At 39.8% G+C, this 20,242-nt stretch overlaps 1 protein-coding gene across 1 annotated transcript; it reads right to left on the reverse strand.

Annotated features, from left to right (window-relative positions):
• Positions 1-3,334: 3,334 nt before the first annotated feature.
• On the reverse strand, positions 3,335-14,778 carry hs2st1b (heparan sulfate 2-O-sulfotransferase 1b). Its single transcript, XM_079575022.1, has 7 exons — positions 14,621-14,778; positions 12,355-12,593; positions 8,797-8,882; positions 8,308-8,446; positions 8,099-8,196; positions 6,172-6,329; positions 3,335-4,116 (listed from the first exon to the last, which is right to left on the reverse strand). Exons 1-7 carry the CDS (start codon positions 14,745-14,747, stop codon positions 3,890-3,892), a joined length of 1,074 nt encoding a protein of 357 aa, XP_079431148.1. The 5' UTR covers positions 14,748-14,778; the 3' UTR covers positions 3,335-3,889.
• Between the last annotated feature and the right edge of the window lie 5,464 nt (positions 14,779-20,242).

The raw sequence follows: 20,242 nt of genomic DNA on the forward strand, positions 1-20,242 counted from the left end.
ACGAGGAGGCACTTGGGTTTGAGCTGCAGCTTTGATAAGAATCATCTCCCACGAATCCTTTCAAACCCATAAGCCCAATAGAACAGCTCCGAGGACAACCATTAGAAACGTTAATGCACTTCTTCATAGAAAATGTGATGCCTAACTGCTGCTATTTAGATTTTTTCTTTGTTTTATATAGTGTGATTTAGATTGTACTTGGTGTTTGGCAGAGATAATGACGAAACTAAGAGTAGAGTTGCTTAAAATAGCTTTACTCAAGTAGAAGTAAAAGGTTGTGACACAAATAACAACAAAAAAGTGAAACAAACAAGAAAATTCTGATCCCAACAAAAAATAAAATGATGAAAGAAATTATTCTGAAAGGGACTATACAGAGTTTAAAAATGTTATAACTAAGCATTTTCATCCCCCTACATGTTCCAGCAATGCCCTAATGTGTAGAATGAGCTCAGACCTGTTCACCACAACTGCCGAGATAGAATATAGAACCCGCAGTTACGCGTAAGACCTGAGGTGGCAGTAGTGAGCATAAAATGACCAACTTGCTTCTTGTCTCTTTAAAGGAACAGGCCACCGCTTTTCCATACTGCGATATGTTCTTACCTGAGCTTAGACGAGTTAATCCGTACCCGTCTGGTCTTAACGTGGGCGCTCAGTCACGCAAACAGACCAAAGATGTTGCTAGCATGTAGCTTCTCCTCCTCTCCTCTATGGAGCCAAACAGGGATGAAGTTAGAAGCGACCAAGCTCTTCCATGTTCTCCCTTTTTAAACACGGTTACATGAGTAGTTACACGATCCGAGTCTAGTTACACAAAATTAAACATGTCGGTTTTCTAAGCGGATAAAAAGGGGAACTATATTGTAAGGCGTAGTAACACCTTAGGAGCACTTCAACGTCCGCGCAGTAATATCTTCAGAAGTGAAGATATTACTGTGTCGTCAAAGTACTACTTGGATCGTCACTTCTAACATCACCTCCTTTTGGCTCCATAGAGGAAAGGAGGCTAAATGCTAACAAGATCTTTGGTCTTTTTGCATGACTGAGCGCACGAGTAAAGACCAGACAGGTACGCATCAACTCGTCTAAACTCAGGTAAGAACATATCTCAATGTAAACGAGCTTTGGCCACTTGCAGATTAACTCAAGCAGAAGTTAAAAGTACTGCGATAAAACTGTACTGTACCGAGAAAAGACAATAACTACAGAAACGAGGATCTGGGTCGAGGGTAGATTTGTATTGAAGTGAATGTGTTAAAAGAACAAAAAAACGTTGTCAGTTCAAATAATCCACACAAACACAACACGAGCGTCATAATGAAAGGCACTATCGCTGCATCTGTCGCATCAGTTCCTGCTGCGGCTGACCCTGTGTCGACCCCGAATCACACATTCAGTTCATCTTTCAGTCACGCCTTTAGTTCGTCACCTCCGTCTTCAAAAGTATGTAAAACATGTTGTAAAAATGAAAAACATGTCAGCAAAAAAACAAAACAGAAGAACTTGTCACACACCAAAGAAAGCAGTGGTCCGGTTTCTCACGCGTCTGGTCCAAAAACATGTCGCCCGCGTGTTAAAAGTGATTGTACAAACACAAGTTACATGAGCTGCAAACAAGGGCTGAAGGTGGGATTCCTTTCTGCAGAATGAGTGTGGAAAAAAAAAAAAATCAATGCTTTCGTACGACTAGAGGTTTGATCTTTTGACGTTGTAAACAAATCAAGACCGGCAGCTACAGAAAGATCTTTTTCATGTAATCTTTTCAGCGAGGAATCATGTATGTGCTTCTGAACTTTCAAAAGGAAATATGTCAAAACGGAACTGTCCATCGCTTAAAGGGCTTCAGTATAAACCGTGATAACAGATCGAATGGCTCACACATCTTTGGACAGTTTCAGTGCTCTATCTGGATTGTCATATGTTCTCAATGACACGCCAAGATGGGGTCATTTTTACACATTTAGAGCCACACATAGCCCTTTTCCACCAAGCTGGTTCCGGGCCGGTTCCAGTTTCAGAACCGGTTCTTTCATTTTCCACTGAAAAAATGCTGGCTCTTGGTTCCAAAAACTGGTGCCGGTCGGGAACCAGTTAAGAGCTGGACCAAGAAACGAGCACCAGTGATGTGAGCGGCTGGGGGTGTGGCTTTCTCTTCCGACAAACAACCAATAGATACAGACGGCATATCTGGTCATGTTTGAAAACAAGGGGAAAACAAATCTAAACTTTCTCTAATTATTCAAAAACTACTTTAACAAATCCTGATTTCTACTGAATACAGATACAAAGACATGGGGAAGGGCAAAGTGGTTTAACAGTCCATAAATACATAAATAACAGAGAATGCTAACAGGATGCTTCATGTTAGCATTGTGCTAATGCTAATGGATAGCTAGCACTCACTAAGACTGCCGTTTTTTCATTTCTACTGACTAATCTGCAGTGAGAAAATATCCATATGGGCCGGATTTACACTTGACTTTATGTGTGATAAATAAGTTTATATTCCACCAGAAAATGGCTAAAAAGTGTGCAAACAACTTTGCTTCTCAAAAGATTCTATTTTCCCCCTCGGTAAAGCCACGGCCCCTTCTATGACACAATGCCGTCTGTATCTATATTAGTGAGTTAGTGCTTATAACTTCCTGGAGAAGCCAAAACAGTCTCTGTGGAGGAAACTCGCTGTTTTGCTTTATGCTGTTTAGCTACAGCTACAGTTAGAAATAAGGAATCAAAATGTTAACGGCTGCTGTGACAGGACCACAAACTTATTATTGTGTATTTTATAACCAGAAATGGCTGTAGCACGATGTTACTATTCATGTTATATACCGTGGTCTGGGTGAATACTCGAATCTGATTGGCTGGAGGGTGTAGGCTGGAGTATGTCCGGAAGCAACCGTCCTCCGCTTCGTGTCGGACGGTTCACACCTCCGCGTTGTCCAGTTATTTCTGATAATAGACACCTCATTGTGCATTATATTACTTATGTGACAGTTGACTTCCCAAAGCGTTGCTATGGCGATAGGCACAATGCCAGCTCTCATTTTGGTGGAAAACTAAGTCAGTACGGAACCAACCCAGCACCAGCACCTTGGTGGAAAAGCCCTAACAGAGTTTCTATGGGTACAGGAAGAAGTAATACCCTTCAGTGTGTTTCTATTGTGATTATAATTAGTGTGTTTTTTTGTTCTACACTGTTCAATCTACACTGGCATACTTCGAGTGGCTAGAATATTTAGTCCAGAGTAATGTTAAAACATACTGTACGAGTTCTGAGGAAGTTTAGGTTCAATGACAAAAGCCTCCATGTTATTACTATTGATGTAAAGAAAACGGTTTACAATTAGAGATGTTTTTTTTATTTGAACAGTTACAAAAGCGTTGTAACAAACCGTCTGAACACTGTATCAGCTCTGTTCATTTTTATTCAAATCATCATTTACAGTATAAAAGTTGTATTTTTTATTTTATTTTACAGGTTGGACCCTGTATGGCTCAAGTCTGCTCGCACTAAAAATATTTGTAAGTTCATATCTAAAATGTTGTATAACTCCATCCATGTGTAGTGTTGAAAAGCTAGTATACTGTATAAAAACAACGCCACTGGAAGTATGGAATGAAATGCAGTTCAGTACCTGGTTTAGTTAAATTCAAAACGACTTCTCCGCATGATCCCGCTCCCCTTTTCAAGTCGAGTTTCCTCAACAGCTGCACCAGCGGTAACAATAAAACTTTGCCTTGTACTGTCCACTTAATATAGGAGGAGAACAAGTCCCCCTTTTATAAAAAATAGGGAGTCTAATCCAGCATTCAGCACTGGACAAACCAGCGTCTTTTCTAACCCAGTGTTTTGACCCCTTTTGAAGTCCACATGTCCCGCCAGTCAGTTGACTTTGGGGTAGATTTTTTCGTAGAAGAAGCTCTGTGCCAGCACGAACAGCTCTCCGTCCTTCTCTCTCACGGCATGAGCGCGCACGAACTGAAACTGCTCGAGAGCAAACTCGTAAAACTCGTTCTCCATTTTCCAGATGTTGGACTGCTGCAGCTTGGAGATGGTCTCCTTGGTCGGCGGCTTCTTCTCCGTGGTCTTCCTCAAATGAGACCTCTTTCCTGGACGGGGAGATGGGCATATCGTATCGTTAAGTTGGGTGGTAAAGAAAAAGTGACGTAAACAAACTGTTATAGCTAAGACCCAACCACTAGGCCACAGAATGAATGAATGAATGAATGAATGAATTAGAATGGATTGTCTTTTGAGCGGACATGAATCTACTGTAACTCGAGTCTGACTCTTACTAACAAACATTAACCTCTTAACCCCCGCCTGAATCAAACACATTTTCTCCAGTTTGACTTTACCCAAATCTGAAAGCTTCTTGGAGAAAAAGAGTCAAAATAGCAACAGAAAAGTGACAAAAAACAATGGGAAAAGTGACAACAGCAAAATGTGAGGAAAAAGCTCAATTTAGATTCATTTTGTAGATCTTAGCCAACAAATGAGGCGTGAAACTGGCCAACAGACTGTGACCTGGATTTGGGTAAAGCTGAACTGGAGTAAATGCACTCTGTTAAGGCGGTGGTTAAGAGTTAAGTTTTTGAATGAAGACATCTTTGCCACAACAATTCCTCCGGTTAATCGAGGAATGAGCGGAACAATACCATAGTACCGATAAACTCAAAATTAGTACTTTACGAGTATTGATACTGGATAGCGAGTACAGATACTAATTAGACAATGTATAGTAAAAAGTGTAAAATAAAAGGCGCTGCAAATATAGTAAGGAAGACTTAATTGTTCTGTGTTAAAACCCCCCACAGCAGCAGAGTATTGGACTGACTCATCCACATCAGGGACAGGAGCTGCGAGTTGGCCTGGGCCCGGTGTTTCCATCTGGCCGCTCCAGATATCGCAAAAAAATATCGTATCGTATTAGGTGATGCAATATCAGTATCGCAAGAAGCCACAATATATCGCAACATCACTAAAGTCTTCCTCTGACTGAGATCAACACTTTTTGTTGCAAACTCAGCCAAAAACAATGCATTGAACTTATGAATTGTTGTCTTGTTTCGGTCCTGATGTAGTGTTTTTTTAAGTCTTTTGACACAATTTGCTGGAAAAACTAGCTACTTACAAATTTGCTTTATTAGAATGGAACATATCCAATTGAAATGGTTTAGTGAAATATCGCAATAATATCGATATTGCACATATTGCAAGTTACTTCAATATCGTTACCACCCATAAAAGGACCGCCCCACCTGGCTCGTACTCCTGTTTGGGAAAAAACTGTCCTCAAGTATAACTGTTATACTTAATAGTTTTATTCATTAATAAATAACCAGTTATCTATGTTTGATTTACAAATTAGTAAAACAAAATGTAGAAATGTATTCACCCACATGAGATGACTATAAAAATTAGCCCAAAAGTATCAGTATTGTGCAGTTCGCCCATCACTACCAAGACACAGCCAGGATCAAGCTTTTTTTTTTTTTACATTTACATTTAACTTTGAACTTTATTATGTGTGCATCATCATGCAGTATTTCGATAACAAATCCAGGTACAAAGTGAACTACAACTGACTTACTAAGTTCTTCAAACAGGAAATATTGTGAGGCAACTATTTTTTGAAGCTCTATCCACCTGTTAGTCATAAACTGACATAAAACCTGTTCTTGTCCATTAACTTCTGGCATCAAAACAACAATTTTATTGCTGTGTTAATGGTCTATATCAGAGTTGGGCCATTTCTTTGGTACTTAAAGAACTGTATTTCTCTGGAATACATCTACAAAATATATTAATGTTGTATTTTGATTATAAATTATACTAATGAGTTATAAATCTGCATAATAGCTTGTGTCCTGGTTTCTGGTTGCAGCCCATTTCATCCAGAAACATTAAAAGGTTTTATAGAGAAAGTCTAGAACAGCTCGTGTCAAATAAAAATTGAAGCCATCTGAAGGTTCAAAGTCCACCTCATCATTAAAAAAAGACTAAATCGACACATTTCTGAATAGAGGCCTTCTCCACAGTAATAGGAAGCAATTCAGATTGAGAAGAATTGATATCGCTATTGCCAAGAGGTGTTACAAAGTGTTTTAAGTGCATAATAGTGTTGCGTTGTGTGTTTTTCTGGATTGTCATTGGATTAGTACCTGTCTTGTAGAGCTCTGAGGCCCCTTTAAAGAACCTGGGCACTGCAGCCTCCAGGATCATGATGAAGTCCTCCAGCTCCTCAGTCACCCCCACCAGCAGGTACTCATTCACCAGGTTCAGCTTGGCCTGGTCCAGAGCCCAGCGGCTGCCGGCGTTCCTGCAAAGACAAAACAAAAACATCACACATAAGCAACACGAAGCGGTCTCTAAAGTCAGGGTCATCTGTAGTCAAATGATCGGTCAGTGTTCATTGATAGATGCTCAGTAATGAGCTTCATAATGACCTGGAGACACAGCGCTCAATGCTCCAATTTACAGAGCACATCCCCCAACGCCAGTCAGACATGTACTGTACGTGACCCCGGACACTATAGCAAATCACTGGATTAGCATGATTGCTCTACTTCTATGAAGCACTAAATGAAACATGCCATTACTTTCCAATTCATGCCACTTCACACTTGCATATTGTCTCTGTATAAATGCGTGGGTAGTGTAGGCTTAAAATACTTCACATGCAGAATATGTAATCTGCAGTTTACAAACTGTATGTTGCCAAACTTTTCAACAAGCAGTAGGGCTGTGCAATTAATCTAAATTTCGATTATTACACTAAACGATTACAAAATAAACATAATCGGGGAAAAATAAAGTCTCTTTTTTTAATTTTTTACATGTAATAAAATGTAAAAAAAACAAAGCAGACTTGCATTATTTCATGGCGCTGGAATTATTTTCCCTTCGCATTTCACGTGCCATGGCTCATGCTTTTGCCTGACATAAAAACAAACAGCGTTGTGTGATGATGTCATCAGGCCGCGCTGCTCAGTTTCCTTGCGCAGGTCGAGGGCTGGCCAGCAGGGGGCAGGTGTGAAACAGAGACCTCTCCTTAATCGAGGCAAACTTGAAATCATTTGTACTTTTATGACTGTTCAGAAAACAGAAAATATTCAGATATTGCATAGTTTTTTTTATTAATAAATATATAAATAAAATAAAGACTTTTTTTTAAAGGCAACAAATAATCGTCACTACCCGATATCTTGCAAAGCTTAAAGCAGCACTAAGTAACTTGTTTACCTTAATAAATAATTTTCGTAGTGCCTCTGGGAGTAATACAAGTGTTAATGGGATGATTGGAGGGTCTTTAATTTCCCCCTGGTGTCTCTGGCCAGAAATCCACAATTGCAACTTTACTGCCACCGGACCAGAGCAGCCAATACACGTAATAGAATCACGAAGAAGAAGCTAACAAGCTAACGGGCAAAGCTAACTGCGGGCTAGCGCTACTTTAGTTCAAACAGTATTTACAGCCAAGTGTGAGTGAAAAAAAATATTTCCATTGTGTTATTGGATGAACAATATCCGTCTCTATTCTGTCAGCGTAGTATTTACTCTCACGGACAATTAATAAGTTAAAAAAAAACGCAACATGCTACGACACCTGCAGTTGCACTTATGGCAAGAGTTACTTAGTTCTGCTTTAAGCTCGTCTGAGTTTTATTTTGCTCTTTATTGCAACAGCTGTGCAGCAAAGGGGAGCAAAGCGGAGGGGGAATGGGAGGGGCTTATTTTATCTCTCTCGAAGGATCAGAAAAGGAAACAACAATTTAGTTTCAGCCATTTTAGATAAGTATAGCACTTTCTACCCAACAAACTAAGATAGTGATAAAGATGTGTTTGACATCATTACCAAATACCTGCATTATACCCCCCTGTTTAAATTAGTACATTTAGTAATGTTTGTTTTTGATACAGCCTCACAAGGATATTGCATGTATTTTACAGCTATACAGTTATCTCTTTCGCCCTTTCAACATAGCAAACACATAAACATGTTTGGGCTTTACAGATCACAAGACACGATTTACAACCACTTAGCCATCGAAACATCACATGACTTGATGATGTAATGCAGAGCCTCACCAGCACTCAGAATGGTGTCCACAGAAGAAGGGGATCTGCAGCCACAGCTTCTCAGGAGCGCAGTCTGAGCCTCCAGATGCCACGCACTCATCAAACGTCTGAAACAACAAGACGGGTCAAATCTGCCGCTATTCACAATACAGAGCTCCAAATTAGCATCACAGGGAGCAGATACATCAGAGAATGTTTTAGATATTTTGCACAATAACCTTTTTGTCTCCTTGCTTTCGCCTGCGTAGTCCAGGCCTGTAGTCATCTCCAAACCTCAGGAAGTAGTAATAGGACACTAGTCTCTCTATAGGGTCCCTCACCACATTAATGTACAGCGGCTTCCCCTTGACTCCATACCTAGACACACATAAAGTAATTTGATTTAATTGTACACTTGGAAAAAATAAACAGACTGCCTCTCGATGCACCATGAACCTGGCTGAGTGTTTATTGTACTTAAGAGGGAACATTTTCCATTAGCAAAAACCCAACACAAGAACACTTAGGATAATTGGCTGTGATGACTGAAATGATACAGCCTGCGGAGATAAGGACAACAAAGCCATTAATCAACATTGAAGCATCAGCATTAGCCAGTCAATAACAGACCCCTGCTATCTGTGGCGCTAGCTGTATCCAATCTGGATAATATAAGCGCTAATATTCATGAAAATGAACAACAACAAATGAACAAAGTAGAGTCGTACTTGGAGAAGTCGAGGTAGGCGACGTGACCGTGGAAAAAGCCCGGCTTCATCTCTTTCCAGGACGTGACATTTCGGACAAAACGCACCTGCACAAAAGAAGAAAAAAAACGGATAGTATAAGCAACAAATAGTACTACCGCTAAACTTATAATTGTTGAAAAGAGAAAGTGCAGACAAATGCAGTGGAATACAGTGAATAGGGTTAGTATTTGACTATTTGTATAAGTAGACTTTATTGTAACGTGCTTTTGACCCATCCCAGTGCCTCAGTGCAAGCGGTCAGAAGCAGAGCGGGGGCCCATCTCCAGATATTGAACCAGGATCTTAGTCAGGAGAACACTGATGGAGGCTCACTGTGCATGTTTTAGGTTAAGTGGAAAAACACCCCACCAGGCCCAGGAATTGAACCTAGGACCTTCTTGCTGTGAGACGAGAGCACAAACCACTATGAAATTAAACGTACTTCAGTCGCATTTATAAAGATTTCACTTTGCCCAGTTTGTTCAGTTAATAATCTCAGCAGTGAATGCAATTTAAGCGCTAGAAGCATCACAGGAAGTTAAGTTACAACTATTTAATGAAGTACATTGATTGAAGGCAAAAACTTCATAAATGTGAGTGAAATACATTGAAATTTTTTTTAGAGGTTTTTCCATGTTACAGCCTTATTGTCTCATCAAAAACACGTTTTTGAGTAATCTTTGGATCTTCACCAGTGGCTATTCTTGGCATCACGGCGGCAGCTCCCAAAAAGCTCCATCTGAGGTCCTTTGTACCCAGTAAATGCATTCTTCACCTTTCAATTTCTTGCTAATCTCTTCGTCCTTTTATCGTGAAGTAAGGGCTCACTTAGAGGATCAGGGAGTGAAACTGCTGGATATATATTTTTATCAATATAGCTTTTGGCCTGTTCCTTTAAAAGTCTATAATTAAGGTCTGCTCTGTTAAATGCAGATCTGTGTAAGACACAGGCCACGCCCACTCCTCCTATTGGTCGGCGTCTGTCATGACACTAAAGACAGGCGAATTTAACCAATCACAGTGCGATAAAACTATATCATGATATAAAACTTTGCCATTTCTCCCAACAATTATTAAAAAGACCATTAAGCAGAATGTAGATTTAGGAAAGTCGTGTTATGTTTGGACTTGTATGGGTCGGGATGTTTGCAAATGCATGTTTTATGATTCAAAAACATAATCAATGGGTAGCTAATAGTTCACCAATTGTTTATTAAAAAATGCAAAAACATAATGTTCTTTTGGCAATGGATTTCACAAATCCATTGAAAGTTTTCGGAAAATTCCCCAAAAATGCCAAAAATTCCGTCCCTTTGCTAGCCTAATGACACGTGTAGCTAGTGTTAGCTTTTGCTATATTTACATGAGAAAATTAGTCAAAAAGGGCGACCTGTCTGGACCCTTCTCCAGATCCCGAGTTCGTGGTTCATGGAGTAGGAGGTTGTGCATGTTTAAGGCTGATGATGTTATTTTCCTGCCTTGAATTCCATATTTATTTCTGTACTCCCTGTGTTGTCATTGCTTTGGAAGTGCTTGTTATAACCCTGTGGGGCGAAGAGCATTTGCACAGCAGCAGTGCCAAGCTTTAAGAAAAAAGTTCGACCGACATGTGCTCTGCAACAACGGGGCTATTTTCGGCTTTGAACACCTGTAGGCAATATTTCATACTGTCCGGTTGGTCGGAGTTAAATTTATGGCAAAGTCAAAAGCTGGATTTGGCAGCGCAACTTGGTTTTCCTGGAAACAAAATGAACTTTCCTGTTTGAAATTAAACCGTAGTGATGTGTGGTGCAGCGGTTTATCATCATTAAAATAATAATAATGATAATCAGTATTGGGCAGCCTGTTTTGTAACATGGCACACAGGATATTACCTTGGCATCAGAAATAACCAGCACAAAAGCCCCGGGCTGTTTACCGAGTCCTGAGCTGCACCGAGAGAGATGAGGCGGAGTGTGGTGCCATGAAAAGAGTGGTGTCAACATTTGAGCACTAAAGCCAATGCTACTCTGTGGAAAAAGTGTGTAGAAATGCCAAAACGGGGTCAAAAACATTAACCCTGGAGGCAAATACGCACTTTCAGATTCGACGTGCTCTTGAAATCAACATCACACGGCTTGTTGGGATTTATTTTGGAAAGGAATAAATAAAAATACTAAAACAAACAAAATAAATAGTGCCAACATGCAAGTTGATAATGGCTCTGAGTGTTTGCCCACATGTTCAAAGGTCAGCAGTTTGAATTTATCTCCAATCAGCAGCACTCTCTGATTTCTACAGAGTGTGGAGACTTGGAGACAGTATTGCATTACTCTTCTGAGAACAAGTTTTGTCCAACATTCTGAAGTGTGAGTGGTTGGTGGAGGTGAGAGGGTTTGCAAATGGCGTAAATTTGTTTTCAGATTCTGTTCACAATGTTCAACATTCAAAGAAAATGTATCAAAAATGCCTCTCCGACCACCACCAATCACTCACTCACTGCATTCACCCAGGCTTCCTGATGTTCTCAATCAGTCTCCCATCCAAGCACCGACCAGGCCCTTCCCTGCTTAGCTTACGAGGTTTGACCAGATCGGGCAGAGCAAAGGCGGTATGGCTTTTCCCACTCAATTATTGATCTGTGAATATTTGGTTAATGCAATCTGACCAAATGCTTTAAATCTAAGTGTTTTATGTTGGCAAAGTATTAATAATTAATATCATTATTTGAGAAAATGTTATCACAATGAATCATGAATAATCAGAAAAATGTATAAATTGACAGCACTTCATTTACATGACATTCATTTGACACCTGAAAAGCTAGCCTTTGTAATTAATCAACATTAAACCGGTATTGCACTGTCAATTTAGCCTGGCTATAGCTAGACATAATATCACAAGTTATATTTAGTCTGGGGACCACAAAGAAAGGTGTGGTTTACGATCGTCCATATTTGTTTATTAGGCGCTACGAATGTCAATCATATGCGCCCGTACGTAGCCGTAGCCAATCGTATCATCACATCTAATGACGTACCCGCTGTAAATATTCGAGCTAAACTATTTAGAACCTGGTCTAAAGCTTGATCGAAAGATGGTGTTGCGTCTGCTGCTGTCATGTCGGATCTGTAAATAACCTTTTATTTAACTACAAGCTTCCATATGTCGAATAGTGCATCATCGTCTTGCTGTGCCCCCCTCATTTTGTGATTAGTCCCCAAAACCATGCAAAAATTTCGGCAATAGTCCCAAGGCTGCTGTGAAGTTTGGAATAATTTGAGCACACACAGCAGCACGGGTATTCCCAGGCTACTGTCAATTATTGTCAATTGCCAACCTTGTGGCAGTAACACTTTTTGAATTTGAAAGGATTAAATATTTGTGGGTTAAATTGTACTGGAATCAAAGGCATTCACTAATTGCTTATACTGAGGTTGATTTAAAATGAGTATGATGTTCATACAGCAAATATTAGTAAATCAGTATCATATTTTTACCATATTGCCCAGCTCTTTTGGCCTGTCAGTCAGTTTTAGAAAGTCAGTGCTCCCTCACCTGGTCCTGTAGCGACATGACGGGGTTGTTCTTGCTGGTGTTGATGTGCAGCACGTGGAAGTTGTTTTTGCCGCACAGGTCGTAGGCGATGTTGGTGAAGGAGGTGCTGGCCGTCTTTGGGACTCGGTTGTAGATGATGACCAGGTCGTCCTTCTCTGACGCCAGCGAAGACTCTCGGCCCAAAGACTCGCTGTGCCTCTGCTCCACCTGCGCCACCTCGTGCCTCGCGATGGTGCGCTCTGAAACACACACAACAAACAATATAAACAACTGCTCTGCAAGGGTCAAACCTGGTCACTTCTGACAAGTTTGCAGTGAGAGCAAAGTGCTAAAATTTCATTATTTCTTGTAGCTGCTGTCGTAGGTTCCAATAAATTCAAACTACAATCGTGAGCGGCTGAGCACTTTATCTTTCACCTTTAATTGCGATAACAATAATTTGGCGATAGATTATGCAGCCCTAGTGTCTAATGATGCTTTGTACACAGAATTATAAACATATTCTTAAGACCTTTCGACAGTCCGCACTAATTAAGTTGCCTTTCCAAACATAGCCTGCGGTGAGCTGTTTACTGTTTTCCTCCGGCGGCAGGTGTAAGGACCAACAACCCTCACAATAAAGACAAAGAAAATAAACCGCTACTTTTTAAATTAAGGACACAGGAGCTAATTAGCACGGCTTAATTAAGGAAACAGCGCAGCCCTCAAAATACAATACCACAGAAACAACTCGTTAGGCCGTCCATGATAATATTGACAGGAGGCGTAATTAAAAGTGTTGCTTCGGTGCAGAGTTAATTAAAGCCGGTTACAGCGGTGGCCTTCGTCTGTGGACTGAGGCGAGCGGCTGCTGCTCATTCGCTCGGCTAAGAAGAAATATATGCACTGGGCGAAAATAAACACGAAGCAATAGCAATTAAAACGGAAGATTGTAAACAAAGACTGTAATTACTGGATATAAAATGGTACTTTTACAAGGCATGAAACAAAAGTGTGCTTCATTTGTGACTTTTTTGTAGAATATGTTTAACAATAAATGTTTGTAAATATCACTTAGAGTAGGTGTATGCAAACCACAGTATACTAATGAATGCTCACATGAATCTCCTTGCCAAGTAGAATTGCAAAACTACATTAATTTACTGCATAGGCGTATAAGGAAATTTTAGGCTATTCACCAAAGATGACAGTCACGGCTGGGAGAATATATTGTTTTGAATTGTATTCTAAAACATTTGTTTTGAAATCCCATACACTATAGTGACATCATGTACAGTATGTTATGTATGTCAGGTTAGGAGAGGGCAATACAGCACAGTAGACCCCACAGCTAAGCAATTTTCAAAATATTTCACCAAATATCTGATTTACATTAAGAAACTCAACGGGTGCTTTCCTTTCCATGCTATTGCTGGGCTGCAGGTGACATCACAGCGTTCTAAAGGTCTATAATATTATATAGAGGAAAAATTATTTTGTTTTTGAGGAAATTTTTGGTCTTGAGAGATCATGGACCCAGTGATTGGTATTAATGATCATGTTTGTCTTCTTTGCCACGACTTGTGAAAGTGTTATGCTGTTAATAGGAAAAACTGCCTCCTGCCCCCCCACTGGGTCTGGTGACATCCTCAATAATTTCAAAACTGTTTCTTTACCAGTATAGTGGAATTGCATTATGAATAATTTTTGAGTAATTCCATGTCAAATAAACACATTTAATTAATACAAAAAACTGCTTGACCAGTTCAAATTTGCTTCAAACTTGGCATGATCGTTGGAATTTCCCGCAATACTTAAGTGAGTAGAAGAAGTTTGTTATACTTCACTGTTTGGAAAAAAAAGCTAAGTTTTAAAATGTGGACATTTTCTGAACATGTTCTGCAACAGGCTTCATGTGGATCTTGTTGTAATGTAGCAGTTCACATTATTTTTTTTATTTTCCAAGATAAATTATGAATCCAATCAGTCCTACAGTAATATTGAAAACATGCAATTAGGAGTCAGGAGGACAGCTCTAATTTCAATTCTAGATAGCTGCAATCAACTCTATATTTGCAATTATATGTATACAACAGCATTAAAAACTATTACAACTCTTCAAAGCAATATAAAAACAAGGAACTGCTCTTCTTGCTCTGTTAAAAGCTAGTGATATTTATTTTTCTATTAATACAAACTTAAACACGTTCAAAGACCGGGTTGTTCTAACACTCAATAAATTAATTTCACACTTTAATGACTACAGAAGCTTTTGGTCTTTTCTTACCCAGTTTTGCTCGGGACTCCTCTAGGTTCTGGATCTGATTCTCAATGAAGAGCACAGCCACTCCAAACGCCAGCAGAGCCAGCAGATAAAACTTGGGCGCCATCATCATGATCCTGAATAGCCCCATCAAACTCCCAGCCTGGTCCCGATGCTCTGCGGGAGGCTAACCCCGAATATGCAGCCTGCTACTGCGGCTAGCTCACACCGGATGCCTCGCTAATAGCACTTTTGCGCGGAGTCGGTGGCAATGAACGGAACCAGCTAGCTTTTGGGCTTCATGGTTACGATGTCACGCGGTAATTTACACGATGCGTACGGATTATTTGCAGAGAGCATCTTTGCTAAACAGCGTCGCCCGATCTGGTGGTGCTCATGCTAGCGCTAGCTTTGAACTAAACCCACTGTTCACCAAACGGTTTCTCCCATTTCATTATGTCCACAGCACGCGGCATGTTTTAGTTTGTTTCCGATCACAGAACACGTAAATAGAGTATATGAAAACTAAGTAAAAATGCGCCTAAACTGTAAATGGGTCGTGTTAGCTTCCGCTAGCATCACTGTTATGTTGACTTCAAAGCTTTTCTTCTACGCCTCCATGCAAAGTGTCGCGCCCTCTAGTGGCCCGGAATGTCTAAAAAAAAAAAAAAAAACTGTTATATTTGGCTTGACTGACACTGACTATTTTACTAGTCATTATTAGCTTTATTTGTTTTTAATGTATCTGTTATACTGCTCGTCTGCGTGACGTTTCAAGGTGAGTTCAAAGTCTGTCAACAGCAGGTTTATCAAAGCCAACACGGAAGCTGCCACCATCTACTTAATAATAATTCTGGCCACTGCTTTCTCACGACATGATCACTATCAATTTTGAAGATCACATTTTGACCATTTACGACCGGTAGGCTTCATCCGATGGTTGGTAGGTCTACCATGTTGCCACTAGATGGAGCTAAAGCTCTACAATCTAGTCTACATCATGGCTCATATCAAGAATAGATACATTTAAGTGAAAGAAATTGTCTAAAATGTTTCAAAGTACGTAATTATATGTTCTCGAAATAAGTACGAAGGACGAGTTTAACTTCTTCCTACACCTTTCTGAATTATAATTTAGTTTGGTACATACTTAGGCTATTTGTATCATCTTCAAAATATCTATAGCCTACCAATTTCGTCAGGAAACAACTTTGCCTGTCCAACACTTATTTTTGAAATTTTTTCAGAATTTATATTCACCTTTTTCCGCTCCGCCCACTTTTGCCTTTTTTCCCCTCGTCTCGGCACTTCCGTTGTCCTAACACTTCCGGTCGAGCGCGAAGCCCGTTCTTTTAAACGGAGAACGAGGGAAGATGTTCGTCGCTCAAATCTGATGTTCACTTGCACCATGTCAACACTGCAACGTTTCTCTGCGCGGCCTAAAAACGGCTTTGTTTTCGTGTAGTGACTGATTTTATGTGGGCTTCTCCAGTCAGACGTTAACTGATAGATACAGACGGCGTCTCTGGAATCGCCCATATATGGTCATGTTTGAAAACAGTTAAGGGGGAAAACAATGTGGAGAAAAATCTAAACTTTCTCTAATTATTCAAAAACGACTTTAACAAATGCTGAATTATAAATATAGTTTTCTACTAAATAAAGATACAAAGACATGGAGAGGAGCAAAGTGGTTCAACAGTCCATAAATACATAAATAACGGAGAATGCTAACCTGATGCTTCATGTTAGTCGGGCTAATGCTAACGGTTAGCTAGCGCTAGCTATAACTGCAGTTTTTTCACTTCTACTGAACAATCTTCTGTGAGAAAATATCCATATGGGCCCGATTTAGACTTGACTTTATTTGTATGTGATAAATAAGTTCATATTCCACCAGAAAATGGCTAAAAAGAGTGAAAAATTGTGTTTCTCTAAAGATTCTATTTTCCCCCTTGGCGAAGCCACGCCCCGCTCTATGACAAGATGCCGTCTGTATCTATAGGAGAAAAGGGGCGGGCATAGTTAATGGCGGCGCCTATATACTTAGTTCTTTATTTACACTGAACAACTGATATTGAAAACTAATATTGTTCTTTATTGAGGTGTGTCGGAATGTAGGCTCATTCATTTAAATCTACTACTATCCGGTTTTGTAGTGACCCGATGCTCAGAGAAGGCCAAATCCGTGGAGTATTTCTTTAATAATTGGTTTATAGAGTCCCTCCTGTAATTAGAATTTCAAACAGAGGAACCAGACACACTGATAACCATCCAGTCCAGCCCCTTTATCACATTCTTCAATACAAACCATTTTGAGTGACTTCCTTCTTTCTTTCTTTCTTTTTTTTTTTTTTGTAGGGTTACATATAGCTTTCATAAAATACTTACAGAAAGGAGCAGAGATATGCTTATTTCCCTCTTTGGAAGATGAGTGGAGCAGTTGAATGGTGTAGGTAACGCTCTCACCATCGGCTTTAAGGCATAATCACGACACAATTAAGATAATTTCACAACGAGCGCTGGTGGCAAGAAAAGCAATTTTTACAGGCTGTAATCGAGTCGAGCTGACAGATTAAGATAGCAGGTGACGGGGGGGAAATTGTGTTGGCTTAAGTCTTAGGAGTGGGATCCACGGTGGCCTTAGGTGCAGAACTGAAGTAGTGGGTATTTGTGTCTCAAGGCATGTAGCTGCACTATATTACCTGCTTTGACATCTTGTGACTTAAACCTTAAAAGAGGAAAGCGTTCTCAACTGCTTCCATGTTTTTTTGTTTTGTTTCCTTCTTCTTCTTCTTCCTCTGAATCAGACAAACGACAGCTAGTTCCGACCATGAACTGCATGGCTCATGATCTGGAGAAAGAACGCCCTGAAAGATTTGATCAAATACATTGGATAACAAAGAAGAACAGAAAATGCTCGTCATTAAATTGGAAAAGCTAAAAATGGACAAAGAACCGGGCTGGGTGCTTTTTGTGTTGTGCTCTTTCTTAGACTCTCATCATCTCTTAATTAGATTTTTTTTCTTCTTTTTTGTCTGTGTCTTAAATCCTGGGACATACAGCATGGAGGACAACATGAACAATTTGGTTTATTTGTCATATTTGATTATACTTTGTTGTATTCGTACCTCAACCTAGTTTCAGGATAAACTGCTGGATCACAGCTTAACATTATGAAATACAATCTCCTGCTGAAGAAATGCAATTTATTGGGGGCTCCGGTCCATCTCACAGTTGCAAAAATTTTAAAAAAATATCAATGACTCCTGGTTTAGACAATGGGCAGAGAATCACAGAGCTGATGCAACCATTCCTCTCATTTTGAACGGGTATTTGGCAGGGATTCAGAGTCATATATTTATCATCGTATTAGAATTAATGAACTGACATTTCAGTAACGTCTTTTTAAAGCATCACACAGTATAGGAGGTAAACATCACCCAAGTCAACTAGTCAGGGCAGCTGGGCGGGGACTTGTTGATGGAGAGCTTCCACCCACTCTCAACAGGCCACATACACTCTGGCTGTTGAACCCACCACACTAGATAGGGTGTACAATTAAGGCATGTCATTATCATAATAACAATGCTAAATAGTGGATAGTAATGACAATAAGGAAGTGGCAAGATGGCAGAATATAATGTCCAATATGCCTATATAATATGAAATTGGATAATCATCCATTGATAATGACAAGAAGGATAATTGTCATGATCAATGACAATAACTATTGATTATAATAATTATAACAATTATTATTATTTATTAGCATGCTGTGTAAATGATGTGAAATGCTAAAAGTTCTTTGTTTGCCAGTGCTGCAAATTGTAAGCTAAGTCTGCTGATTGTATGTTGACAATTGTAACTAACTAATTAGTACTAATTGTAACATGTACAGGATATAATTGTGTTTTAAAACTGATATAGAATACTCAGGAAGAAGTGTTTATCGCTTATTTGATGTAAATTGTAGAAGTAATGTAACTAACATCATGAATTGCAATTGTAATTTACATTCCAATAACTGTATGATTGTGAAACTTTGGAGAAAGATAAACTGTTAACTGCTCAAATAAACTGTACTACTACTATTACTACTAGTAGTAGCAGTAAAGCTAGGCATTCCTCAACCACTAGATGGAGCTGATAGCATACTGAGCATTAAGGTTATGCACAGGAAAGAAAATTCCCTCTAAATAAAATAAATAAAAAGCTGTTGGATTATATCAGTCAATTGTGTTTATTTAATTGTATTTCATTTTTATTATTGTTGAACATCGTTGTCAATCCTAGACCAGAAGAGTTGGTATAATGTGGTATAACATCTTTTACTTTTAGTTCATGCCTTTGAAGTTTAAAATGACACAAACCCATTCTTTATATTTGTATTTTGTATATGAAGTAATGGTGCACACATTTCTGACACCAACAGATGTTACTGTCAAAGCTTTCCTTTCATTTTCACATTTAATTTAAATATGTCCCCCCCCCCCAAAAAAAAAAAGAAGAAAAAAAAGAAGTGGAAGGTCCCATCTGTGTCTAGGTCAATTTTGGGATTTGGGGGCCCTGGCATTGGAGGAACCAGACAGTGCAATCCCCTGCGCCGGAGACTGGCACGCTTCAATCATACGATGAGAGGCAACACATTTCCATGGATCTCAATGCCCTGTCCCTTACACGGCCCGCAGAATAGACTCCCCCATCTGAAATTTCTGCTGAACTTTAAGTCTTGAATAAATAAATTTGCCTCCTGATTTGTCCCGCGCCACGGCTCCGGCCATGTGCATATCTGTGCGTTTGGAAATCTATTTGACGAGTACCATGTTGGGTGATGATGGGGGAGAAAGGAAGCGCTCCGGGTGTTTCTTTGGCAGTGTCAGCAGTTCTCAGGCGCATTTTTGTAAAGGACAGAACGGCGAGGAGACACAGGACGGGTGCACGTGTGGCCACTAGAGGGCGCATGTGCACAGGGAAAGCGTTGACATTTGGGGACATTTTAAATTCTGAATTATTCTTACAGGCGACACAACAGTGGATCCCTTGAATAAGTCGCATTTGTTTTTGACGACTTGATGATCTCCTGGAGAAAACGTGTCCCGTGCATCTGACCTCCGACCAGAAGCTTTCGGGGGCTTATCTCCAGAGTTTGAGCCAGTATCTCTGTCAGAAATACCTGAATGAAATACCTAAACCCACACATCATCCGTGTATTATTTACTGTACTCCCTCATGGTTTCTCATCCTTATCCTACTGAAGCCCATCCCTGCATTATTTCCAAGATCTGGGGAGATCAGGCTTTGGGTGGTCACAACACTTGCCTCAATAGTAGGCACAATTTGAGAAATGTTTATGTATTTATATAGCGCCTTTCACAGACAAAAAGTGCTTCACAAAATGTAGGTTTATACCAGGTTGAATATAATATACAAATCTAAGAAATAAAAATATGAAATCTGTCGGGATCAGAATGCTAATGAGGTAAAGTGAAGAATCTGGCGGTGAATGCAACGTCTTTGTGTGTCTGAAACGCCGGGGCAGCAGTCAGGGCCTTGAATGTTCCGCTCATTTGTATCGGTATTTGGCACCGTCAGGTCAGCCGTGTGCGCCGTGGCAAAATGTGACATTCATCACATTGTACAACG

The sequence above is a fragment of the Gobius niger genome (assembly GCF_951799975.1).
Source record: "Gobius niger genome assembly, chromosome: 17".
NCBI lineage: Eukaryota > Metazoa > Chordata > Actinopteri > Gobiiformes > Gobiidae > Gobius > Gobius niger.